The sequence below is a fragment of the Oryzias melastigma genome, linkage group LG11 (genome assembly GCF_002922805.2).
Source record: "Oryzias melastigma strain HK-1 linkage group LG11, ASM292280v2, whole genome shotgun sequence".
Lineage (NCBI taxonomy): Eukaryota > Metazoa > Chordata > Actinopteri > Beloniformes > Adrianichthyidae > Oryzias > Oryzias melastigma.
In genome coordinates, this window is record NC_050522.1 from 18,747,492 (window position 1) to 18,764,334 (window position 16,843).

At 42.9% G+C, this 16,843-nt stretch overlaps 1 protein-coding gene across 2 annotated transcripts in view; it reads left to right on the plus strand.

Annotated features, from left to right (window-relative positions):
• LOC112160966 (septin-7) overlaps positions 1-15,227 on the plus strand; it is an 18,620-nt gene extending 3,393 nt beyond the window's left edge. The window contains exons 2-15 of one of the 2 annotated variants that reach the window (XM_024295899.1): positions 3,129-3,130; positions 4,139-4,241; positions 6,182-6,288; positions 7,100-7,200; positions 7,295-7,429; positions 8,503-8,620; positions 9,816-9,908; positions 10,038-10,134; positions 10,590-10,641; positions 10,989-11,111; positions 12,921-12,941; positions 14,395-14,530; positions 14,609-14,754; positions 14,832-15,227. In XM_024295899.1, coding sequence (XP_024151667.1) covers positions 3,129-3,130; positions 4,139-4,241; positions 6,182-6,288; positions 7,100-7,200; positions 7,295-7,429; positions 8,503-8,620; positions 9,816-9,908; positions 10,038-10,134; positions 10,590-10,641; positions 10,989-11,111; positions 12,921-12,941; positions 14,395-14,530; positions 14,609-14,754; positions 14,832-14,868 — 1,271 coding nt within the window. In that variant the 3' untranslated portion in view covers positions 14,869-15,227. The remainder of the gene's footprint in view (positions 1-3,128; positions 3,131-4,138; positions 4,242-6,181; positions 6,289-7,099; positions 7,201-7,294; positions 7,430-8,502; positions 8,621-9,815; positions 9,909-10,037; positions 10,135-10,589; positions 10,642-10,988; positions 11,112-12,920; positions 12,942-14,394; positions 14,531-14,608; positions 14,755-14,831) is intronic. The other variant, XM_024295906.1, reaches the window with a different exon arrangement.
• The last annotated feature ends 1,616 nt before the right edge of the window (positions 15,228-16,843 follow it).

Sequence of the window (16,843 nt, forward strand, 5' to 3'; positions counted from 1 at the left end):
GTCGATTAGTCGTCGATTAGTCGACTAATCGTGGCAGCCCTATTTTAATGTAATTCAGATTTGTGAGTAATTGTCTGAAAAATGTCTGACCCACTGTAGGTTTGATTTAGGATTAGGTCAGAGATTATTCATCCAATTTTTTTATACATTTGGGGTCTTGTTTATATGAATGTTTTCCCAACATGTGATTGAAGATGGACAGAAAAATGTGTGCAACTCCATTATTGAAATCTGGGTTTTTGACAACAACTCTTAGCAGTTCTACTTCAGAGCTCCATGTGGCAACAAAACGGTAAATAAAAATCGTATTGATTAAAAACACAGAATAAGGAAAGATGGGGTATTTAGGTTAACATTTTTGGACATCGGTTTCATCCAGGTTTATTTATCTTCATCGTTATTGGGATTTGAACCTGAAACCGCGTTGCTTGCCTTAATGCAGCCTTGTGTTTTCTAGTAAAGTCAAAATACTAATAATAGTTGCTTCATATATGTGAGGCCGGCTTATTGAAAGGGTTTGATTCAGCAGACGGTGTGTTTCTGCAACTCAGACACTCTGTCATGGAACATACTGGTAACGAAGTCGTGCTGCATCACAGCATCGCTGTCCGTCTAGCAAAGAAAGTCCTATGACTTTTTATTTTGAATGTACAGCAGATTCTCTTGTGCTTTTATTCCATAAGGATATCAGCTGCGGTGCAGTAAAATAGACCCAACCACTTTACACCCATGACGGTACGTTTTCTGTGTGACCACACTCGCTGAATAAAGAGAGTTCTGTTTACAGCAGCTAATGGCCATGAGTGAGCTTTTATAGAAAATGGGAGCAGAGATTTACTTTGAATTTGCTGCCAACACATTTCTGACAGCGTTCTGGAGAAAGAAAGCAGCTTTTTCCTAACTGGAGCTTTTCTGCTCAGAAATCACTCAAATCGCTTTAAAGATTTCCAACAACCGTTGGTGGCATTGAAAAAAAAAAACCATTACAACAAAGTAAAGAAGACCTATCTCATGTTCTGGAGGGATAATAATATGACTCCTATTCATATTGTGAAGCTAATATGCCACTGAACCGGGCTTGGAGTAACCAGATGCTTCCTTAGGTGTGTTTTTGTCTCACTTTGGTAATGTGTCCACCCTCGTAGTTATGTTAGGATGAGTCACAGGGGAGTGTCACACAGTTTAATAACCAAAATGCATTTCTGTGAAGTAGAAAAAAGAACGTTTAGAAAGAGATTTTAGTGGATACTTGGAGGCTACGTGAAAGAAGCTTTTAGACGGTTCAAACTGTTTCTGCGTCTCAGCGGGTGTTCGTCAGTGAGCTTGACAAACCTGTTTCTTTGGCCACACATATTACCCGATTGGCATGTGAATATTCCTGCTTGCATCTTCATCATCTGATAGAAACGTTGTAAACAAGCAGCCAAATGTCACCCCGCCTTCCTAGCCCCACCTATAATTTTCCTGCGTCACAGTTTTCCAGCATCTCTCTCCAGGAATGTCGGCGGAGCTGTGAGGTTCACTCGTGCCTCTTTTGTGTCCATATCCTCCAGGTGGATGAAAGGTCACAGATTCCTCAGAGTTTCATCCATGAACTGTGTTGGTTGATGTAAAGAGCTTCCTGGAAGCCATCAGGTCACACTCTCCTGGCGTTTTGGAGGGGCTGTGCATGCTGGGAAAGAGTGATGAAGATTGTTTCTGGTTAAGGATTTCCCCACAGATCCCATCTGAGTGAACAGTTTAATTTGTTTGCTCCGCTGGCATGTTTGTCCCTCGGGACGATCCATTTTTCTAACAAACGGGGTTTTCCTGTAATGCTGGTCTGGTAAAACCATGAAAATGTCACATTACTGTGTCACACACGTGATCTGAAGCTTTGTTATTTTACAAAATAAAGAGAAAACTTGTCTGGATGTGTTTTGTTGTGTTGGCGGTTGTGGTTGCGCTATAAAAACAACAGTGTTAGAGAGCTGATAGCGTGTGCCGGTCATGCATCTGCATGCTGCTATCTTTTCGGTTGAGAGCAAACCCTTCTAAAACCTCATCTGGTTCATTCTGGAGGCAGAAAAACACTTTTCAAATTGGACACATTCACAGGGACGAGTTAGCACTCTTCCAAGTAAAAGTCAGTGAATTCCCAAATGGGAAGAAGAGTTTCCGGTGTGCCGTGGAAGGGGAGGGAGGGAGTTCAGAGGCCGTGGGAAGAGTTCATCTGAAGGAGCTGCTGCTGAATTGGTGAATATTTGTAACCCAGCTTCCGGAGGAACTCACCTCTAGTTCCGGAGGTTTAGGTGCTCTGCTTCCTGCTCTGCTACATTGCAGTGTCTATCATTTACTCAACACCTCTCTAAAGGACGCAGGACGTATTTTTACAAAGTGTTTGAGAGCTGATGTCATCTGAAGTCTTTCTCCTCTTTCACAGTCTGGGGTTTTGAAAGCTTCTGCTTCTCAAATCTTTGCTTTTTTAAAACTAAATCATTTGATCATCCACTTTCTCCTTATTTTTTATACTTGATTTATCAGCTCGGATAAGAATACTTTTAAAAAAACAATGGTCTATTTTCATACACGAGGTGCACCAGATTAGGCCACATTGAAGACTCATGCACTCCAATGAAAATAAGTTTGTTTTTTTTTTCTCATGATTTTTCACTTCTGAGTATTTTTTAGTCAAGTCTTTGTGTATCAGGAGCAGATGAAAAAATGCAGTTTGAACAAGAGCCTATATGTGATGTTAATCTCTGCTCCAGTTAGATAGTGAGCTCTCATAGACATACATTATCACTGGACAAAGTGAGGTGTCATGTCACCCTTGCGAAATCATTACTTCCTAGTATGTGTGCCGCCATTTTGAAACCTTTCAACAGTGATTGGTCCGAGTCACGTTTTTAGAGAAACTACAGTCGTCAATCATGAGTGAGCTTGTTTGAAGTCCACACCCCAGTTTTTCAAGAGTATTACCTCATTTATGAAGCCATATGGCGTCATAGTTTACCAAAGTCACACCAAAACCTTTTCACAGATGTATAAGGCTCCATGTTGCTGTCACTCATTTCTGTGTTTGTGTTTTTCTTTTCTCCATCTTGCTGACCCTCCACTGACCTGGACCTCTGAATGCTCCCATGCAGCCGTAAGTATCTGCTGCAGTCAAACAGTCAAATTTTGTTTCTCTTTTCATTAAACATTATATCCTGTTTGATTTCTGTTGTTGATCTTTAACTGCTGTGTGTTCGACTCTAAACCTTGTCAGGTCCAGTTCAGTCTGTTGAATTATCAAGCAGGTTTGAAACAGATAAAAAAAAGGCTAAATAAGAGAAGGAGAAGCAAAAGTCCTGAACATTAGGCTGTTTTTTTGTTAAATGCATTTCTGTGAAAACGACCAATCAACAGCTTCTCAGATCTTCACATCTGTTCAAAGTTAGTCTGAGTTTTTTGTGGTCCCATTTAGTTGAGAATAAATAATTGGAGGATAAAATGTGTCGGGTGGTTTCAGGCTTTCATCCATCATTGGAGACAGTTGCAGTACTGTAGTAGTACTGCAGTTTTACTGCAGTGAAAACTGCCGGATGTGGTTTGAACTACACAGTGATTCATTGTGCAGCAGGACAAACCAAAAACCAAAGCAGACGGAGCCGTTTCAGACATGATTGAAGCACAGAAGTGTGTCTGCGGGTATGTGGAACCGTGCAGCATCAAACACTGAAACGCAACAGCTTTCTGTCTGTGCTGCTGTTTTTGTTAAAGTGACGCATTTCTGAACAAGAAAACACAAGTTTTAGAAGACCTGGAGCTGCAGAAACATTAAAGAATTTTGAAAGTTTTATGTAGTTACCGCAGAAGAGTTTATGAGCTGACCTGTCAACTCCCAATTTTTACTTTGGTGACTCAAAAGCCAATCAAAATGTTTTGAAACATCATCATCATTCTGGATTTAATCAGTTCAGATCTAAATGCATTTAACCTGATTATTCTGAATCTACCGAGTCCAGATCTGATTGATCGTCCTGGAATCAATCGCTCACAAACAGTTTAATCAGGATAAGATCAGTGTGGTAATCCTGAATCCGATCTGGACTTGGTTTATCATATTGTCTTGTTGCATTGAATGAAAAGTTGCACCTCTGGTTCTGATCCACAGCAGCCAAAGAATCTGGAAGCTTACGTGGGATTTGCAAACCTTCCCAACCAGGTGTACCGCAAATCGGTCAAGAGGGGGTTCGAGTTCACCTTGATGGTTGTTGGTAAGTTTGTTTGTTAGTCACTGCTGTGGAGTAACAGTGTGTGAAATACATTTGTGAGCTTTCACATGTGATGTCATCAGCCGCCTTGTGGGTTTAGACTACAGTCACATATCCCAAAATGCCACCGTGCAGTGACCTAAATATACATTTTTCAACAAATTTGGCAGTTGGCAGTATTTGTTATTTGGTGGCGGCAGTCGTAGTTTAACACGTAGTGAAGTAGCTGCAGAGGTTTTGAGAAAAAGTCATAATTTGATGGTGACCAGAGGATTTTTTTTTCAGTGGGTCAGCTACATATTCTCACTCCCAACTTGTCATAAATGGACGTATGGTTCAGGCCCCTACCATGTCACTTTTTGACGTTTTGGGCATCCCTAACTTGTCGTTTTTTAACATGCTGGCTATCAGGTCCCCAACCCTTGATATGTGGTCAGGGTGCTGGGTCAGGTTTAGGGTACCTGTCCAGTGCGTGTCCCAGTACTAGAGCGGTACCAGTCTGTATCCAGAGGGTTGGGGACCCTCGATTAGCATATGCATTTTTTTCTGTCTGTGGCCCGGTACCAAGTGACCCTTGGACAGGTACTGATTCGCCGCCCAGAGGTTGGGTACCCCTGATTTCATGGGAACAGCCATTCAAATGAGTTGGGGACAGCCAAGGCATCAAAAAGTGACTTGGAGGGGGCCCGGACCATACGTTCATATTTGATGAGTTGGGATTGAGAATGTGTTGAGGTCAGTCGCCGGCCAAACACATTTGGAGGTTGTGCGGTGTCCAGTTACAGGGAGATGGTAGGAAGGCAGCACCCCGATAACTGAGTGATGGTAGCGTCTTTAAGGTCCTCAAAATCGTCTGAAGATTGGCTGATTTCAGACTGCCACCCCCCTGCCCCTGTGCTGCCATCCCATTGCCAAGTCAGATTGTTAGAAATTGCACGGTAACAGCGAGGGTACTGAACGAGGGCTGTTGACATGAGCCAGGGGCCCGGCGTCAACCAGACATCAATGCATTTCATTATTTCTGTAATGAATCTGTGTTTTATCCTGTATTGTCCACAATTTATGCTTGAAATAAACCAAATCTATCAGTCATCAAGGTTATAATTTGTTCTGTCTGGCCATTAAGGTTTGGGGGCTGTAGCACTAGGAAGGTACTCGTACCAACTTTATGATGTCACATCCTGCCTAACAGCATTTCTTAGGGTTACAGATCGAGTGTTCATTCCTCCTCCTGACCTGTGAATCAGAATGTGAGGAAGACTGATCCCACTGCATACAAAAACCATTTTTCTTAAAGCCTGAAGCCAGGTTCATGTGAGGGGAGCGTGTGGTGAGGAGGAGGCGGAGCCCAAACCATGAGGGCGGGGGTGACAGGAAGTTCATCAGTCTTCAGAACAGTAGAAGCTCCTGCTGTGGAATTTTGATGAGCTCATGGACCACATTAAAAAAAGTTTGATAGATCACTCAAACTTCACAGGGTTTGATTTTCAGGTAGAGATGAGGACATTTCACATCATAAAAGTTCTGCATTAAAACTCTTTAATTGCAAAGAAGAAAAGTAGTTTACAGAAGAAAGATGAAGCCTCATAAATGATCCTTTGGCCTCCACACACACACTGCTGCAGTGAAAAGTCATGCAGTTTTCCTCCCCACCCTTTCCTTGATGTTTCGATTAGATTCTTGAAGCACAGACAGGAAAAGAATTTGGGAAGAGCAGCCTGTCTGTCTCTGTCTAATTGCTGGACTGAGAAGAGAAGAGCTGTTTCCTGTGAGGGAGGGGGGGTGCTTTAACCTGAGCCCTGTCAGGAATGTAAAGCTGTTGCAGCAGAAATGGAGGTGACTAACATCTGGAGTCATGTTGCTCCGCCTTCATTGGAGGAATGCAGATGAAACGGGTTTGGGTGGTGCTCATTCCTCACCCCCTCCCTCGCTTTGTCTTTCAGGGGAATCTGGACTCGGCAAATCCACGTTGATCAACTCCCTCTTCCTGACAGACCTGTATTCCCCTGAATATCCGGGTCCATCCCATCGGATCAAGCAGACTGTGCAGGTAAATCCAGGTGTTCTCTGGCGTTAGGGGTCCAGAGGGATTCTGGGGGTGTGGCAGACTGCGTCCCAGTGGAGGCTGCTGGCAGCGTCCAGATGAGGTTGTCATGAGCTGAACCGGTTTGTCTGCTTTGACTCCCAGACTGCGGAGGCAGATCTGTTTGACGCACAGCAGCCGCATTTCTCTGTTTCACCACCTTCAGCTGATGAAGATCCTCCAGGATCTGCAGCTTTGAACTCCACCTCAATACCTGCTTCCTCTAGCTGAAAATCAAACTACACTTCTCTTTAATTGTTTCCCATAATGCCATGGGTGAGATTAAAAGCAGAACCTGACTGCTGGAAAGGAAACATGTATGATGATTATTATCCAAGTAAACCTTGAATGTAGACAGGAAGAAGATCACCACTTTAAACCATCGCCAGTGAGCCCCCTACAGGTGGAAGGCGGTAGCGCAGGTGTTCTTGCTTTCTGCTCCACCCTTCAAACGGCTCAGTTTTACTGCAGCTGCTCCTAGAGGGCAGTTGGAGATGGACAGTGAACCTTGAACACGTCGTGTTCTGTCTGATCGGCGGGCGGGTAGGGGTGGGGGGTGTCGGCTTCAGCCCCTCTGCTCCCCAATAATGGTTTAGACTGCGGCTGTGAGTCTATCTCTGATGGAGGGCTCTCCTCTGTCTCTATGGAAACCACAGAGGTCATCCGTGAACTGATTAAGGAGGACGACCACAACTAAGGAGATCTCCAATTACAAATTTGTTTACTTTGACTGTACTCAGCTGTCACATTTCTGACCCATGGTTGCTGATGTTTGCAGGTGGAACAGTCTAAAGTTCTCATAAAGGAAGGAGGGGTGCATCTTCTTCTCACCATTGTAGACACCCCCGGCTTTGGTGACGCCGTGGACAACAGCGACTGGTGAGTAAGCTCCTCCTCCTTTGACCCATTAGAGTTTTTTTTTTTTTGCCCCGAGTCCTGCTGTGTATCATGTGATGACTCTTTCGTTCCTCAGCTGGGAGTCGGTGACGAAGTACATTGACGGCAAGTTTGAAGACTTCCTCAATGCAGAGTCGCGGGTCAACAGGCGGCAGATGCCCGACAACAGAGTCCACTGCTGCCTCTATTTCATTGCTCCGTCCGGACATGGGTGGGTACCTCGCTTAACCCGACAATATCCAGAAAACATCTCCAAAGAGATGGAGAGGAAATCAACGTTTGAGTTTAAGCTCAGCAGAGTCTGCGAGGCTTCATAGAGCTGACAACTGATTTAATTTAATGCAGTGTTTCTGAAACGGTGACGTTGAGTCAGCATTTTTTTCCAGACACCTGAATACCTCATTCTGCAGCTGCAGATGATGCTTCACTGTCAGCCTCCGACTCTGGAGACAAATGTGATAAAGATCAGATGTTCAGAAACAATTATCTTCAAACCGAGCTCGCCATCTGCTGCTTTCATTGTACTAAATGACTCGGTCTTGTACAGACACTCCCAGGTGAAAAGGAGGCCTAACCCCCTCCACTACTTCAGGCAGAAACTGGAGATCTCTGAGATAAAAATGTACAGCTGTGTTCAAGATGTAGTCAACCCCCCCTCCCCGATAAACGATTTATCAGAGTCTGTCCTGCATTCTGCAGTTTGAATGAGGCTGTTGGCTTTGCTGATTCAGCAGCTTCCTTCCTTCCACCACCACATCAGATCCGAAATCCTAAAATATCTAAAACAAATCTTTAGAAGATGGATGACGGTGGAGCAGGCAGGGCGCTGTTATCTGATGTAGCAGATGTGTATCTTGATGCAGCAGCAACTCTGGGAGCGTCACGGTGCCGGTGGTCTTTTTAATTATGATTTTGCCATTTTTAGCAAAAAAATAAATAAAAAGACTGTCATTTTCTAGGACATAGTTTCTGCAGAGTGGCATGAGTTCATTAGAAAGTTTTCTGAATTATGGGTGGGACTGTTGGTGCTTAGTAAGCCTGCCTCCACTTTCCATCATCCATCTTGTCATATGTCCTCCATCAGGAGAAAAATGCCACAAGAACATGTTAAAAGCACAATTTTCCTTGGAATGGGTCTTTAAGCTGTTCATAGCTGAGGCACTTTCTGCCGTCCAGGTCTGAACAAACTCAGAGATCATTATACTTGACAACAATCCTACTCCCCCTCCTGCAGTGGTGGCGTTCACCCTATTCCCATTTCACAGTACCTCTGTTTTTCTGCAGATTGAAGCCTCTTGACACACAGTTCATGAAGCAATTACACGAGAAAGTGAACATAATTCCTCTGATTGCGAAAGCCGACACACTGACTCCAGAGGAGTGCCTCCAGTTCAAGAGACAGGTGTGTGATTCTCCGCTTAACCTGGTCCACGTTCTATTCTCTTCAGACTCCATACAATCTGGTTTATGGAGTCTGCCATCACCAGCTTGGTGATAGTGCTGCCACAAACGATTATTTTAATAGTCGACAGATTATTTTTTTCCAATTAGTCGACTAATCGGGTCATGCGCAAAGTGGATGTAAAGCACACATTTTAACCATCATTATCTTTAAACGAACTAAAAACTAGACATATAGCATTACCTGTGATAATGCTAGCGTGAATATTGTGAGCTGAATTTGGCCGTTGAAGATGCCAGTTATGATAAATAAAGATGCTGAAATTTATAGCTAAAAAAACTGCAGTAGACAATCAACTACATTATTAGCTTAAGTCCAAATTAGCCTAAAAAACTGAAAACTCCTGAATTAGCCAAAACAGCTAGCATGACGCTAAAATATTAGCTAAACTCCAAAATAGCCAAAAACTGAAAAAATCCTAAACTAGCCAAAAGAACTAGCATGAAGCTGAAATATTATGTAAACTCCAAATTAGCTTAAAAAACTGAAAAAATCCTAAATTAGCTAAAACAGCTAGCATGCTGGTAAAATATTAGCTTAAGCCCAAATTAGCCTAAAAACTGAAAAAAGCCTAAATTAGCTAAAACAGCTGAAATATGTAAACTCCAAATTAGCCCGAACAAATAAAAAAATACAAAATTAGCCAAAACAGCTGAAATATTAGCTAAACTCCAAGTTAGCCCGAAAAACAGAAAAAATACTAAATTAGCCAGAATAGCTAGCATGTAGCTGAAATATTATCTAAACTCCAAAATAGCCTATAAAACCTTAATAGATTCCAAAACAGTCCAAAAAGCTAGCAGAATGACATTAAAAGTTTTAACTTTACTACACTCTGACTTCATATAACATAAAGTAACGACTAATCGATTATTAAATTAGTCGTCGACTATTTTAATTGGCGATTAGTCGACTAATCGTGGCAACCCTACTTACTCTTAGACAAAATGGAGTTGTTTTTGTTGGTGTTGTTCATGTAACAGAGCACTTTTTTATTTAGGAGAACTGACAAAGAGGATGTGAACCCATTTGACATTTTAACATGAAAATTTAACTGGAAGTTAATTTTTTCGGCACATGCATGCTGTAGTAGATGCACATTATCAACTGATGTATTGTTCTCTCTTGCTTCCAGATAATGAAGGAAATACAAGAAAATGAAATCAAAATATACGATTTTCCAGAGACAGATGATGAAGAGGAAATGAAGTTTGTCAAAAAAATAAAGGTCACTCCCCCGCCCGCTCCACCTCACACACATACAGAAACACACAAACAGTAGAATCGGAATTTTGTGGCTCATGTCAGCATTTGTGAGTAAATTGTGCCATCTGTTCTCCCCCCTCTCTTTCTGCAGGACCGTTTACCCTTAGCTGTGGTGGGCAGCAACACGGTTATTGAAGTTGATGGGAAACGAGTTCGTGGGAGGAAGTATCCCTGGGGGGTGGCTGAAGGTGAGAGCCTCGAGGTCTGCATTGGACCACCCAAAATAGGGTGGAGGGAGCAAACCCAAAGCAGAAGGGTCTCTTCTTTTAGGGGAGGTGTAGCATCCTAAGAATGTGTTTATTGACTGGACAGCATCTGTAAGGTGAGGTCAGGGTCAGGAGGAAGGTCACCCGCTCCATGGTGGCAGTCGTGTGCTGGTGGGCCACCACCTGTCCCCAGAGAGACAGCTGGTTGGCCCACCAGCACTCATAAAGCGGTTCCTCTAGCATCCAGGTTGGTTAAACACAGGAAAACCACTGTTAGGGAATTTTTTCAGAGGAAGCTGCTGTTCATCAATTAAATGTCTAAACTGAAGTCAGATGGTTGTAATTGATAGAATCCCCGACCAGGAAACTGCTGACTGAACATCTGTGACGCCTGCATGCACCCTCACTGTTTCATCATGTCTGTCTGTGTCTTTCAGTGGAGAACTCTGAACATTGTGACTTCTTGATTCTGCGGAACATGCTGATCAGGTGAGTCATTCCGACTTTCCCCTGTCCAGCCTGATCCATAATGATCTCGGCCTGACTATGGATGTTTCAATCAAAAAGGGCTTGTGTGCATATAGAATAAAGAGGTCTTGTAGAGTAATATGTTTTCCAAAACATTTTAACATTGGGACGTCACATGTTATAGCTCTGGAGAATGAATCGATGGTGGTTCCAGTGCTCTGGACCTCTTCTGGCCTCATTCAAATGTACCAGGGTACAGTTCTGATTCCATGTGGTATCACAGCAGCCTTAACAGAATTCATCTGATGTGTGATGTCAAAGGAAACCCTGAGCCTGTCAGTTGAGCGTGTGTTCTTCTTCATCTGTAGAACCCACATGCAGGACCTCAAAGACGTGACGAACAACGTTCACTATGAGAACTTCAGAAGCCAGAAGTTGGCTGACGTCACGTGTAACGGTGGGGATAATAAGAACAAGGGAGCGCTAACCAAGTAAGTCATAAGCCCCTCCTACACAAACACAGAAATTGCGTCAAGTTGCGCTTAAAGAGAAGTCATCACTGACGACTAAAGCTGGCGGTTTGATGCAATGAAGCTGGCTGACATTTTTCATGTGGGAAAGAAACTGCGTTACCCACAATGCTGCAGCAAGTCATACTAGGTTCATAAAGCCAACGCCCTCATGTTCTTCTTTAGGCTGGAGCCGGATCAGCTCTTCAAGTAAGGGGCTATGTTACACAGTCCAGTCTTTCTCAATTTATCTGAATGTTAAACTTGAAGCAAATAAAAACATACTTATAAAAAAAAACGAAGTGGTTTTCAACCCCCAGGCTTCAGACTGGTACAAGTCCTTGGGTTACCGGGCTGCAGAGACAAAAACAAAATGACCTAAATTTTTTATGTTTTGTTTATAATCTAATTCTGATGAGTTTTATTTTTTAAAATTTGCAGGATTGTGTCAAAATAAAAACATCTGCTACTTTCTTAAATTGGCTTGAAACTCCCAAACTAGCAAAGTTAGCAAGAAACAAACAGAAAAAAGCCAGTGAGGAAATAGAGGAACAGCCTTCTGCATTTAACAGCCACAAACCAGGAGTTTTTACTCAAAATTTGAATTTATTGCAACAGTTTTTCCCATCCCCATGTTAAATCTGCATAATATTCAGCAGCCGGCTGCATAATGTTATAAAGATGCTGCTAATAAAGTTGCTCAAACAGAGGATTCACATTTTTTTATTTTTGTATTTATCCATCACATCTCAAAAGTCGGATGAGGCTGAAGTTGGTGTCTTATTGTTTTTTTGACTTGTTTTCTAAAATGAAGGTTTGAACTGTGTTAAGAGCTTCAACTGTGGAGCTAAAACAACAACTAATGAGTCAAAATGAAACCATCGAGTCACATGACCACTGTTTGTCAGCCTCCTAAATGTCTGGTAGCCCAAATAGGGATGGGCTCATAGTTTCTCTGATGCAGAAACATTTTAAGGCTGTTTTTTTTGGAGTCTGAAAGAGGAAGGAATGTAGTTGGGGGGCCTCTTTGTCCTCCATAACATACAGCAATGCAAGGACGTGGAGCCACAGAGCCACAGTCGTTGAGCATCTACAGAAACCACATCCTGACACTTTTGACACCGAGAACATGAAGACAAGCTGAAAGTTTCAAAAGCGCCACCTGGTGTCCAGCAGGGGAGTTTAGGGGAAACAAATGAAGCTACATCTGATTTTTTTATTAAAAACTAAACCATTATTTTAATGTACTACCTCGATATTTGAGGAAGACAAGAAGTAAAACTTGAATATAAAGTTTGTTTTAGTCCATAAAATATACTTTTTAAATTAACTTAAAGCAAAAATTAGAATTTTACCCATTTTCAGTTTATTTATGTTAGCAAAAAAGTTAAAAAAATCTATCTCAAGAACCTTTTGAAAAATTATAAACATGATTGACATGATTTATGTCTAGGGGATTGTGAAAGAATGTAGCATAAATTGGGGGCTCGTCCGGGGAAAGGGTCTGATGCACCTAAAACTGTACTGCAGGTCAGTGGAGGTCATCACAAGGAGGACAAAGGAGACCCAATAACCCCCACCTGTCACATGTGACCCCTGAAGGGTTCTAATGATGGAACGCTACTACTACTAATTCTGCCTGCAGTAACCTTAACGCCCCCCACAAAACTAACCACGATGACTTTTATCTAGTCTGACAGCACTAACTGTGTCAACATCTGTGATCCACTGAGCACCCCCCCCCTTCATTCACCAGAAGCTAATGCATGGTTCATGTTTGTTTGTTTTTAGACCTGACACAACTGACGCCATGTAAGTGTTGCCTCCTCATCACCTCTTCATCACCCGCTCATTACCACCTCATCTCCTCTTCATTTTCACTTTCCTTGTTGCTTCTGCGCCGCTTCTCCTCAAATGTTTGTAGTTGACATCTGCACACGTGGAGGAGAACAGGTGAACCTCCCGCCTTCAGGCTTCACATCGCTAATTTCTGATTAGTACAGGTGCAAACGTTTATATGGAGGATAGTATGCTTAAAAAATCCAAGATGGCAGACCACAACAATCATCCAGTTTTTAGTAGGTATTTTTCAGTGGAAAAGAAATTATATGAAAAGAAAGGTTTGGCTCATTTCTCGCAGCTGCAGAACTTTTCCCGTTTCTCCAAACAGAACCGGACTTCTGTGATGTTTCTCAGTAGAGTAGAAGAAAGATGTCATTTTTAAAATTATGGGGCAAAGCTAAGCGCTAATGATTAAATGTGAACAGCAACCTTGTAATGTTGTTCTGTTGATGAACATGAAGAACATGGAACACCAGCCGTGTGTTTAGAGCAGGGTGTCAAACTCAATCCCACAGGGGGCCAAAATCCCCCAAAAAAACCTTTTATGCAGGATAAAAATGTATTGAACACACTAAAACGAAATTTTTAAAACCTTAACTTTTTAACATTATAAACAAATATATATATTATTACCTGTGATAATGCTAGTGTGAATGCTGTAAGCAGAATTTAGCTGCTGAAGATGCTGAAATTGATAGCTAAAAACGCTAAAGCTGTTAGCCAGCTAAAATATTAGCTAAATGCCAAATTAGCCTAAAAAACTTTAAGAAAAATGAAACTAGGTTAGCCAAAACAGCTAGCATGTAGCTAAAAAAATAGCTACATTTCAAATTGAGTAAGCTAGCGTGTAAATATTAGCCTAACTCCAAAACGATCTAAAAAAAAATTAAAAAGAAAAGCCTAAATTATCCGAATTAGCTAGCATGTAGCTGAAATATTAGCTTAACTCCAAAATTACCTAAAAAAATCTTAGCAAATGCCAAAATAGTCCAAAAATCTAGCAGAATGCCAGTTTTTCAAATTTTACATTTCCAGAATAAATCAACTTAAACCTTAAATAACTTTCAATATTTTACTCTCCATAAAAATATATTTTGTCCAAACAATACTAATTAGAAATGAGTGCAAGATAACATCGGGCCATTAATAACAATACAATAAAATGATCTGGAGGGCCGGATTCGGCCCCCGGGCCTTGACTTTGACTCATGTGGTTTAGAGGAACGAATCTCAGCAAATGTTTAAGGAGCTTCTGGGTGTTTTGGATAAGATGGGGGTCTCTGCTAAAGCTAGTCTCCTCCTCTTCCGAGGACTTCCAGAGGAGGAAAGAAGGCCTTTCCTCCTCCTCTTTTCCTCGTTCTTCCCTCTGTCAGGGTCTTCACTGTGTCGGCTGCCTTGCGTGAAGCTGACTTTGTCCCTGCAGGAGTCCTCTGGAGCAGATGGAGGAGGAGCGGCAAGAGCACATGGCCAGGATCAAAAAGATGGAGCGGGAAATGGAGAACGTGTTTGAGATGAAAGTCAAAGAAAAGCTGCAGAAGCTCAGAGACTCCGAGACTGAGGTGACTGCGCCACAGACCTCGATGTTCTTCGTGTCGCTCTGAATACTCTCGGCTCACGTTGCTTCTGTGGGATTTCAGCTTCAGAAACGACACGACCAGATGAGCAGGAGCATAGAAGCTCAGTACAAACAGCTGGAGGAGAAACGGCGTCAAATCGAGGAGGAGAAGGCCAGCTGGGAGGCCCAGCAGAGGCTCCTGGAGCAGCAGAAGATGGAGACCCTCAGGTGAGCTGGAGACCCTCTGTTACAGGAGGGGGGGTCCTCACAGATCTTTGGTTCCTGACTGTGCTCTCTGTGTTCAGGAGTCAAGACAAGAACAAGAAGAAGAAGATCTTTTAACTCAGGAGGACGGGCTGTTGCCCCCCCCCTTCAACGATAACTATGCTCTTCTATTGGGGGTGTTGCTCTGCTCCTCATCCTCTAAAACCAAAGATTAGCTGAGACTTGAGCATCCACCAGGACTCCCCCACCCCAGAGATGGACCTGTCCCTGCAGGAGCAGCCATTTTTGTTCCCTTTGATTTATTATATTTTGTTGGTGTATTTTTGAAAATGTATCGAGATGTAAAAAAACGGGGTTTGTGCTGTTGGGGGGGTTAGAGTTCCTTTAGAGTGAGGACGGGCTGACGGTTAACAGGTACTGCAGGTTATGTTTTTATTGATTGAATTCTCAATAAAATGTTGGTAGGAGGAGCTTCAGGTCTGCATGTGTGAGTAAACCTCTGCTGTTTGTCCACTGAGAGGGTTGTGGGTTCAACACCCTGGATCAGGATGAAGGGGATATTCCAGGCCGCACTGGGAGCGAACGCAGATCTGTGATTGGTCGATGGTCACAAACACGATCAGAAAAAAGTCTTGAAGTTGGGACTTTTCAGCCAGTAGAGGGCAGCAGAATTCCTCAATCTAGCATCATCTGCTAATCGGAACCTTAAATCTTTGTCAGGCTCCTCCTGTTCCATCCTAATCCAGCACTGGTCTTCAATCTGGTCCTCGGTCTACAACTCAAACCACAAATGTTCTGATGCCCTCCGTGGTCTTCCTTGTCAGAAAGTGTCAGTTCAGAACTTTTTAGGTTGACTACACACTTGGTCATGTGATCTACAACAGGTGATGACGACGAATCAGGTGGTGCTCAGGGTTGCGGTTGATGTGTTGACCTAACCTCTGACCCACTTTTTCATGTATTTGAACAACATCTGACTTTTTGGACCCAGCAAACCCACGCAGGTGTGATCGTATCACGCCACAACCAGCTGGTGGGACGTCCGCCCCAGTTAGGAATCTGATTGGAAAGTCTAGTACTTCTGCAGACGGCCAATTGGCCCCAGAGGCTTGACATCTTCACTTCATGGAGCTCACCACATGATGACGCTCTGAAGACCTCAGCAGAGCCGAGTCCAACCAGGTTCTGAGCTGAAGCAGTTTGACAGAGCTTTATATAAACAGATCAGTGGAATTTGAGGTCATGTGTCCTACCCAAAGAAACAATGAAAGTTTAAATATGCTATATTTATCTCAAGAAGCTAAAAGTCGCCTGTAAATGTGCTTCATTCAGGCTGTGGTTGGTGCTCCTTGAGCGCCGCTGCAGCTTTTTCCGTGAAGTGACATAACAAACTGTCCTCTGGCTGCCGTCCACAACAGGAGCCAGAAACATGAAACCAGGAATGTCAGGCGGCAACGCCAGAGAACAGGAGATCGCCGTATCCTCTGGGAGTGCTGGGATCCTCTGATCCAAATCAGTTTTCCATGTGTCCGTGTTTGAGATTGCGACGCTGCCGGATTGGGCATTTGCTGGAGGGTTTTTCCATTAATCCATTAAAGTCAGGTCTTCTCCTCCACCCAGAAGGAGTGTGGGAACGGGAATCCTGGTCTGGGCATCTGCAGACCATCATCCAACTTGGAGCTCCCACTGGGATGTGGACCAGCACACTCCGAAGGAGCAGTGGGGGGGTCACATCTCACATACGTTTGTGATGAAAACGGCTGGATTTCAAAATAAACTCTTGAAATTGAGAAGAAATTAGAGTAGAAAATAATCAGCTGTAGGCCGGAACCTGGGGGGTGGGGGTCATGCTTACCTGCTGTGTCCTTCAGGTGTGTTCAAGACTACATTTACAACTGTGAGAAAACAGTTTTTCCAAGAATTATTTTTCTATTCTGCTTAATTTCAGAAGTTCTAGACTTAAAATCTAGAATTATGTTTAAGGGTCTTCATTGATACTTGAGTATCTTTATTTACTCCAGTAATTACGGATTTATTTAACTTATTCACCTTTTTGGCAGCAAATTTCACATTAAAAGTTTTTTATGTGTGT